We start from the raw sequence: 10158 nt of genomic DNA, 5'->3' as shown, positions 1-10158 counted from the left end.
GGGGTCACGAAGAGTCAGACACGACTAACCACACACACCTTACCTTACCTTCCTTCATTTATTCGACACAGTAGAACAACTGAAGTGTATCGGTTGGGTTAACATCAGATTATTCCTCTGTACCAATGCATATATCTAACTGGATGAGGATATTATGCCCTTCCACTCCACATTCATACGATTTCTTACAGTGTATACTTCTTAGCCACCGTCTGAGCTAGAAATTTTTGCTCAACCCTTTTCCTCAGACAATGTGTCTTGTTTTTTCCCACTAGTTTCCAGTGACATAAAATAAAACGTAATTGACCACTGAAGGCATGACCACATTTCCTGAGTTCATAAGGATCCTCTCCTGGACCAGCCCTCTGTTGTCTCCAGTGGGTGGCCATCGGGTCACAGGCTGTCCCATTAAGACCATGCTCCTGTTAGCCAGGAGCCCACCGATGCCAACTGGTGACTGAGGGGCCAGAGGAGAGAGGTGCATTGTCACTGTGTTCAGATTTTTCTCCTGGAGGACAACACTGCTCTGGGGGGACTTCGCTGAGGGAGGGATTTCCTTGACTAAGTGAGTTTTCAGGTGTTTATTGAGGACTGACTTCCCTCTGAATGATTTCCCGCACTTGCTGCATCTGTAGGGTTTCTCCCCCGTGTGGATCCTCTGGTGTATCACGAGCTGTGGCTTCTCGATAAAGCCCTTCCCGCAGTGGCTGCATTCAAAGGGCTTCTCTCCCGTGTGAGTCCTCTGGTGCTTGATGAGACCCATTTTCTGGGAAAGTGTCTTCCCACACTCACCACACACAAAGGGACTCGTGCCAGTGTGAATCCGCTGGTGTGCCGTGAGACACGTCTTCTGGCTGAAGCCTTTCCCACACTCGGTGCACGTGTAAGGTTTCTCGCCCGTATGGATCCGCAGATGGACCATGAGGTTTCCCTTCTGGATGAAGCCCTTGCCACACTCGCTGCAAATAAATGGTTTCTCTCCTGTGTGGGTTTTCTGGTGCACATTGAGACCTGATTTTTTGAGGAAGGCTTTGCCACATTCGGCACACTCGTAAGGTTTGTCCCCCATGTGCATCCTCTGGTGCTCAGTGAGCTGGAACTTTCTGAAGAAGGCTTTCCCACAGAGGTCACATTGATGGGGCTTCTCTCCTGTGTGAAGATTCTGGTGATCAGCAAGCCAAGACTTCTTGACAAATGCTTTCCCACATTCACTGCACACATGAGGCTTCTTCCTTTGTTTAGTGTGCTGATGCTCCATGAGTTGGGACTTAGTGCTGAGGAGTTCAGGATGAAGTGGTTCCCTGTCAGCATGGCGGCAGGATTTCCCACCTGCAGGAAGCTCAGCGGGGCTCTTTATTTCACAGTTCGGGCTCTCAGAGAATAAACTTGAATTTGATGTCTCGCTTCTTCCATGTAAGTCAAACACATCATGATTGTGCCTGAACAGAGTTCTGCTCTGATGACCAGAACTGTCCAATGGGTTCTGTTCAAGCCATTGTTCCAGTCTCTTCTCCACTCTCTTGTTTTGTAAGTGTTCCAGCAGGTGGCCATCAACTTTCCAGACTTCTAGGAAAGAAAAGAAGAATGAATTCCTCCATCTTTTAGATCTGGAAATAAAACGTTTTGTTTTTTGTTTTTTTTTGCCTTGTGGCATGTGAGATCTCGGGGCTTCCCTGATGGCTCAGACGGTAAAGAACCTGCCTGCAATGCAGGAGACGCCAGTGTGATCCCTGGGTTGGGAAGATCTGGAAAAGCGAATGGCAGCTAACTCCAGTATTCTTGACAGGAGAATCCTATGGACAGAGGAGCCTGGCAGGCTGCAGTCCATGGGGTTGCCAAGAGTAGGTCAGGACTGAGCAACTAATACAGATGTGGGATCTTAGTTCTCCAATCAGAGATCAAACCTGTACCTCTGCAGTGGAAGTGCACAGTCCTAATCCATGGACCACCAGGGGAGTCCCAGAATAAAGGTATTTTTTAAAATACTTCGATGTGAGGTGTCTTTTTAGTGATAAGCCTATGGTATGAGTGTAAATAAAACTCCATGTTTAATATTCTTCATACACTGGGGGGAAAAAAAGAGTCATAATGAATAAAGACAGATTTGGCTACTTTCTAAATACTGTAAACTATGAGCAATGTCCTGTGAGCAGGAGACTGCAGGCTGCAGGGCCACCTCATCTACATTGTGATGGAAGGACTCATTCAGTCCACAGATCCTGACTGATGACCACGGTGGACCAGGAATGGTGCTAGTGTTGGGGAGTCACAAACGTACTCCTCAGGTGCACAGAGCCTATGCTATAGTGGGGTCAAACCACTTCACAGGGCAGAGACAGAACACGAGGAAAGCAGCTATAAGCTGTGAAAACTGGTGGGAAGGAGTGATGAAGAGGGAGAGGGGTGGAGGAAATCCAGGCTCAACTTGGAGGAAAACAGGCCTCCCCGTGGATCCAGCATTGGGGTTGCCGGGAGGGGGAATGAAGAAAATGAAACAGCAACTTCCCTGCTGGTTTAGCAGTTAAGACACTGCGCCTCCAGTACAGGGAGCTCTGGTTCAATCCACAGTGTGTCAGTCGCTCAGTCATGTCCATGACTCTTTGCGACCCCATGGACTGTAGCCCACCAGGCTTCTCTGTCCATAAAATTCTCCAGGCAAGAATACAGGAGTGGGTAGCCATTTCCTTCTCCAGGGGATCATTCCTACCCAGGGATCGAACCTGGGTCTCCAGCATCACAAGCAGATTCCTTACCATCGGAGTAAGATCCCATATGTCATATGGCAGAAAAAAAATGTTTTTTAAGGAAAAAAAAACAGAAAGAAAACGACACAGCAGAGAACTGGAACCACATCTAAGTTACATCTTACATTCCAGAGAGCTGCTCCCTTTCCTAAGAGGAGCCCCAGCGCGCACTGGTCCATGACGCAATTTAATTCCATCACAGCCCTTTTCACCCCATGGTCATATTATTTATTTTAAATTTTGATTAAATTGATGTCTCATCCTCTTAGAACGAAAGCTCTCAGGCTACTTGTTTTCTCAGCTGCTGTAACATTCCACTTTACAATAGATTATCAAAAAAATTCAGAGGAAGGAATCAAGGAAGCAGTCCCACGTATGAAACAGACTGGGAGGTTTAGGAATAAGACAGAAATCTCTGGGAATAAGATGGTCTGTCATGACAATCAGAAAAAGGAGAATTTTTATGTCATAACAGGGAACATGGTTACCTGGGACTTAATGTTATCAGGATATGAGAGGAAAGAAATGAAAGCCTTCAGGAATACAATGTTAAGGTCTACAACAAATGAGAAGAAAGTTCAAAACCAGTACATACACAAAGGAATTAACTGGAAGTAGCCAAGAGTTAGGGCTTCCCAGGTGGCTTTAGCGGTAAAGAATCTGCCTGCCAATTCAGAAGACATAAGTGACGCAGGTTCAATCCTTGGGTCGGGGAGAACCCTGGAGAAGTGAATGGCTAACTCCATCCAAATCTTGCCTGCGGGAACATAACATCAGGAGAGAGATGCACAGAGCCTCCAACCCCCTCGGAGCTGTGGCTCTTCTCTGACTGTCATCTCCACGGCCTGTACCCCTGCTGGTCTCTTACTCACCTGAACGGGTTCGACAGTGGACTTCACCATCCATCATCCATGGTTCTCCTTGATCCAATTTGGAGAGTACCTCTGGTGTGCTTGCTTGAAAACCTGTTCATGGGAAATGACAGACTATTTAGGCCCAGTGAGTTCGCCTTGGGGTCTGGGAAGACAGCAGAATGCTACATGTGAAGCCAAAACAATTTCACAACCTACAGAATCAAGGCTTTTCTCACAGGAGAAGGGAGAATACACCCACTTCTCATGGGCCAGAGAGGACACCGAGCATCACAGACACTCCAGAGCTTTCAGAAGCTGAGAAAGGAAAGGCCACTGACTGGGAAGCTGGTCAGTGACCCAGGCAGCCGTCCTCACCCACGGACACCAGGTTGCTGTGGTTCTCCAGCATCACGTCCCGGTACAGGGCCTTCTGAGCAGGGGCCAGGAGCTGCCACTCTTCCCACGTGAAGGCCACGGCCACGTCGTCAAATGTGAGGGTTTCCTGTAGTAAGAGAGGTGTCTAATGACGATGTCATCTTGATAATGTGGAAGAAAAGTTAAAGGTGTTCTGCTCATTTCCACTTTACAGGCTGCACTGAGATACCCAGTAAGGCTTTTATTTTAATGTATCATTAAAGAAGCAATGCCTAATGCAACATTCTCCGATTGTATAGTCAGCCATCCATTCATTTGTCCAACTGGAACTTTCCATAGTATGAAGAACTAAATCTTCTTGTTAAGCTAGAAACACTACAACCTCATATATATATATATATATGACAGGAAAAGATATACAAATTTATACTATATGGAATAATGGAAGTGATTTTTCACAGGCCTCTAAAAATCCATTAAGGAACAAAGGAAAGAATAAAACAAATCAAAAAGTCACCTGGGCCTGAATCATTTTCTTCTGTTCTCTGAAAACACCTGGCAACCGGGAGGCTCTGTTGATGTGTCTCATGGATCTGCTCTCAATTTCTGTTCTGAAACTTGTCTTCAATCAAGCATATCCCAAGAAAATGCTGCTACCAAATCCTGTAACTTCTTCCTCCTTCAACTGATTCTTTTGCTTCCGGGGACTCAGGACCTTGGGAGGAGGAGAAAATCCAAGCTGAGGGTACATTTCCTCTGGGCTTGGATGCTATCGCTGCTCCTGGGTGCTCATCTTAGCCCAAGACCCACAGCACTGCTGAGTGCCCCTTCATTTGCTGGCCCAGAAGAGTTTATACCTCTGGCCAAGGAGTCTAAGCTTCTCACTGTGCTGGTGATATATTCTTTTATTCTGTGAACTTGAAGTGGTGTGACTGTCAAAGGAGATGAGGGAATCGAGATCCATCCCAGGAGCAGGCCTCAGGGGCGTGAGAATCACAAGTGGCTCTGTTATACTAAAGAGACCACATGGGAGGAGAGGCGCTGGGCACTGTTTCCTTTAAATCATGGGCACTCAGGGACCTCGAAATGTTCTTATACGCCCTGTGAGTACACGCACTTATTTTGAAAACCAATGCACTGGTCAAACCAGAAACACTTTCTTATAAGTGATAATGTTAATATCTTAGGAGGTTTCAAATACATAAAAATTAAAATACAAAATAATCATACATAATTAAAGTGAAGTGCTCTAAAACTACTATACTTTGGCCACCAGATGAGAAGAGCTGACTCATTTGAAAAGACCCTAATGCTGAGAAAGACTGAGGGCAGGAGGAGAAGGGGATGACAGAGGATAAGATTAGATGGCATCATCGACTCGATGGACATGGGTTTGGGTGGACTCCGGGAGTTGGTGATGGACAGGGAGGCCTGGTGTGCTGCGGTTCGTGGGGTCGCAAAGAGGCAGACACGACTGAGCAACTGAACTGACTGAACTGAAAACTACTATATTGTCAGAAGAAAGCACAAAAGTACAAATTAACATAAGAATTTGACAAACAAAAATTATATGTGGTATGTACTCTTCAGTGTCATAATGCACACTAACAATTCTCTTAAAGCACATAGATTGTGGCACTATCAGAAGAGGGAAATGTAATAACCAGAAACTCATACACAACAAGGTGTGATTCTGCCACCAATTTGATACATAGTTCTTTTCTAACACATCATGAAGCAATTCTATAACACCAGCTGAATGTCCTACACTTCAGCTCAGTTCTGCCGCTATGAACCTGAAGATAATACAAATTGCATGAGTTACAGATTCAGTCCTATGAGACTGGCCTCTACCCTCTGCTTCATGTGCAAACACAAGTCCAGGTTATCACCTGTGCTTCTGAGCAACTGGCCACCGATCCCAGGTTCCAATGACCCCCTCCTTGGGCAGATTAATTTGCTAGATCAGGGAATTCTCGGGTGGTCCAGTGATTATGGCTCCATGCTTCTACTGCAGGGGGCACGGGTTTGATCCCTGGTCGGGGAACTAAGATCCCACATGCTGTGTGGCATGGCCAAACACAAAACAAACAGAAATAAAACTGAGACCAAAAACAAAACAGACAAAAATATGCTAGAACACCTCACAAAACTTGGAGAAACATTTTAGGTTCTATATTTATTTATAAAAAGATGTAACTCAGGAACAGGCAGATGGAAGAGATGCCCAGGACAGGGTATGTGTGGAAGGGCGAGGAGTGCCCCCTACAGGAGGGTCACTCTCCCTGCATCTCCACATGTTCAAGCCAGAAGTAACTTCACTCTGAAGAATACATCTAAGAAATAACATCCCTCCAAAACTCTGGGGCATTCCTCAAAAATTCTGGGTTGAACCAGAGGACACTGTCATGAATTTCCATAGTAACATTATTCATAATAAACCGAAATGTAAACAACACACGTTTCATAAATAGTCAGAAAATCATATATTCAAACAATAGAATAATATTGGAAAAGTACAGTCTTTGCTCAGCTTGAAGCTAAAAATGCCTTTTACATTTCTCAAGGACTATAAAAGAAAAAGAAGTACACATGAGAGAATGGTGGCATGAAAACTCCAAAATATTTACTATGTGGATATTAAATATTTGCCTGACCCTGTTACACAGGGGGGGAAAAAGTACACCTATGTGCAAAAACATGAATGATTCTCACAAATATTGAACCTGACATTAAAAAAAAAAAAAACGCATGATGTGAAGAAAACTCTAATTTGAAAAGATACAGGCATCCCAATGTTCACAGCAGAACAAACTTACAATAGCCAAGACACAGAGACAACCCAAGTGTCCTTCAATAGATAAGCAGATAAGGAAGATGTGCTGTATACATATATACAGTTGAAAATAGGCAAAACTAAATAAACTATAATGATGAGGAATGAATAATCATAACACCATGAAGAAAAACATGAAAGAATAAGTTAACATTAGAAAATCGGGCCAATATTTTTCAGCAATATCATTATCAACATGAAATGATACTTATTTGAAAGAAAAAATGCTCCCCTAGAAACCCCAAAGCACATCTACACACATAGCTGGTTAGAAATGCTCAAGCTCATTTCTTAGTAATAACTCAATCATTAGCAATGGGAACTTGAAATACATGATTGATTAAGACCAGCCAGGACTTCCCAATAAACTGGGATATGGGTGGCCTTGCCAGATGATTAAACATAAAAAGATTCTGTTAGCAAATAACAGAGTGTTCATGTATGTCAGGGAGGTAAGTAATGGTGCTGTTGCAATATACCAATATTAGGAGGTGAGTGCAGGTTTGACAAATATTTTCTGCAAAAAAGAACAGACATTTTCAAATTTGCAGGCCAAAATGTCTGTCACGACTATATTCTGCCTCTGCTATGCAAAAGCAACACAGGCTATACAAAACAGATTGGCATTGCTGGCTCAGTCTCTTGTTCCGTAGTCAACTCCTCGATTAAAAGCTAAACAAGGTCCTACAGTATAGCACAGGGAACTATATTCAACATCCTGTCATAAATCATAATGGAAATTAATATCAAGGAGAATGTATATATACATATTTTTATATATGTAACTGAATCACCTTGCTGTACAGTAGAAATTAACATACCATTGTAAATCAACTACACTTCAGCAAATTTAAAAAGAAAAACACACACAAAAAAAGCTAAAATACAGATGGCTTGGAACTACTGCCCTGGGATGTACAGTCTTCTGTTGCACCAGCAGAAACTGGAACCTCAACGCAACTACCAACGCAACCATTCTTGGCATCCAAATCTTCAGCCATCACACACCTCTCTGTACCAGATACTGACTACACTACACACTTCCTCATTAACGCAAAACCTGGGCCAGACACCCTTATGTGACGATCCAGTCCCTGCCACCACTGAGCCCCGAATTAAATCCCCAACCTGAATCTGACACTGCTATCGTTGTCAATGCCACTGAAGAGGAAAAGTTAAAATTTTACATAACCTCCTGCTTGTTCTGCCTCTGCTTGCTCCTTGCAAAGTCTGGATCACAGGTCACGTACTCTCAGAAAGTGGGGACTTACAATACTAGGAACTGGAGCTTATCTCACTCACCCTTGTCCTGCTCTTTGCAATTGCCCGGCCTCTGCAATCCTGCTTAATCATGCCTGTCCCTGCAAAGGTCAGGCATCCCCCTCCCCGTCTTGACCGCTGTTCCCTCGCGCGTGAAACCCCTTAGTTTAAACCACCCTATTAGCAGCTAGTGTTGCCCACTGTCTGTCTATAAGAACTCTATAAACCCTTTGTTTATGGCTCAGAGCTTGGAGTGTGAACTCCTCTGGGCCCACCTGCTTAATAAACCCGAATTCTCCAACTCTCAGAGTGCGATGCTTGGTTTCTCTATTATTGGTTTCTGCAACACATGTGCACTCTGCAAGCCGAGTGACCTACAGAAAAGGCCTGACAACTGGAAGAGTATTGATCTCTACAGAATCTAATTACACTGATTCACAGGACACGCCCCTAATCCAACCCACAGACAAACTCCACGTCTCAGTTCAGTTCAGTTCAGTCGCTCAGTCGTGTCCGACTCTGCGACCCCATGAATCGCAGCACGCCGGTTCTCCCCAAGTCCGGTACCCACCTGGTTCCCCTTACACAAAACCACCTCGGCATTTCTACCCTCCCCTTCCGCCCTCTGGCAATAATCTCAGGGATCCAGACGGCACCAAATCCACGTATCATCCTGGGCGAAACAATACCACCGCTGTGACGACAACAACAACAAATTCCAGGGTCAAAAACTTCGTACTAACTTGATTTTCCTCAGTCTGACCAACCGCCTAAACAACGTCGTGCTTCCGTGAACTGCTTTGACCTCCAGAACTGTCTACGGAAGCCGAGGTGGATCTGGGATGTGCAGGAGCTGAGGACCCGACTTCCGGTACGTCCTAGAGAAGCAATATGTCTGCGCCCAGCTCACCGCGGCCCCTTGGGAGCAGCCATGTTGGCACACCTGACGTACAAAATACCCAGGGATGCGTCTTTGCCCCAGAAGCTGGCCATCCTGGCCTGGTGAGAAGCCACTGAAATTCTCTCATTTCCTGGCACTTTGATTCTTGTAGAAAATGGGGACATTTTCAGTCTCAGGCTTCGCGAGACAAAACTGATGTAGACTAAGGTGCTTTCAAGCCTGCTAGGCAGGTAAGTAAAAGGCAACGGTATATATTATCCACTTGGTATTTAAAAAAAAAAAAGAATTCCAAACAGAAAGGAGTTCAGTCGTCCTATTGGCAGCGGAGATGCACTCCCAGAAAGGGAAAACAATACATCTGGTAAACGGACACCACGGAAAGCTTCCGGAGGGAAAATAGTTTGCAGGAAGCTGTTGTTTTTTTTTTTTTTTTTTAGAACAGAAAGCGATTTCCAGGAGCTGTACAGTATGGGGCTAGCCATTAACAGGGAAAAGAGCAGCAGGGACTACCCAAGTTGTGACTGGGGTTTGGGGCTGGGGAAAAGGCCGCCAGAAGTGAGGCCATTAATAGTGTGGAATCGATGGGAAAAGCTCAACTTGAATCCATCCCACCATAATGTGAAGGTGGTGATGGGGACAGTAACTCAAAATTTAGGGCCAAGAACGTCAAAACTAAGTGTGCATCAGGCCGTTGTTAAAAATGCAGGGTCCTCAATTGTAGCCCCAGAGGTTCTGGTTTCAGAGCTGGGGGACATGGCTAGGATATTTGCATTAAGTTTCTCAGAGAATCTAAGGCAGGAAGACTGTCATATACAATCACTAGAAACAGTCCTGGAATATTCTCTAGTTACCTATATTATGATGCAGGACTCCCATGAGTACTTAAGTCTTAGCTCAAATTATATCCAGAAAAGCTTGGGATGGGGAACCTCCCTCATTGTTACCAAAGCATCCATGCGTGTGTGCTATCTCGCTTCAGTTGTGTCTGAGTCTGTGCCACCCTGTGGACTATAATGTAGCCCACCAGGCTCCTCTGTCCATGGGATACGCCAGGCAAGAATACTAGAGTGGGTTGCTGCTCTCCTCCAAGGGAAATTCCCAACTCAGGGATTGGACCTGGGCCTCCTGCAAAGCAGTAGATTTTTTACTGGCTGAGCCATCAGGGAATCATACATATATATAATTGAA

General features: G+C 44.9%; 1 protein-coding gene across 6 annotated transcripts; it reads right to left on the bottom strand.

Annotated features, from left to right (window-relative positions):
* Positions 1-39: 39 nt before the first annotated feature.
* LOC122420618 (zinc finger protein 350) lies at positions 40-9060 on the bottom strand. 6 transcript variants are annotated; one of them, XM_043435931.1, is made up of 6 exons: positions 8813-9060; positions 4491-4688; positions 3974-4100; positions 3617-3709; positions 3340-3501; positions 40-1563 (listed from the first exon to the last, which is right to left on the bottom strand). In XM_043435931.1, the coding sequence occupies exons 2-6, from the start codon at positions 4560-4562 to the stop codon at positions 272-274; spliced, it is 1746 nt and encodes a 581-aa protein (XP_043291866.1). In that variant the 5' UTR covers positions 4563-4688; positions 8813-9060; the 3' UTR covers positions 40-271. The 6 variants fall into 6 exon arrangements, with proteins under 6 accessions (XP_043291866.1, XP_043291867.1, XP_043291868.1 ...); XM_043435932.1 differs by lacking the exon at positions 8813-9060 and adding an exon at positions 8641-8780; XM_043435933.1 differs by lacking the exon at positions 3340-3501 and having other exon boundaries at positions 40-1566.
* Between the last annotated feature and the right edge of the window lie 1098 nt (positions 9061-10158).

This window comes from Cervus canadensis, chromosome 18 (assembly GCF_019320065.1).
Source record: "Cervus canadensis isolate Bull #8, Minnesota chromosome 18, ASM1932006v1, whole genome shotgun sequence".
Taxonomy (NCBI): Eukaryota; Metazoa; Chordata; class Mammalia; order Artiodactyla; family Cervidae; genus Cervus; species Cervus canadensis.
This window is presented reverse-complemented; position numbering and strand designations above follow the sequence as displayed.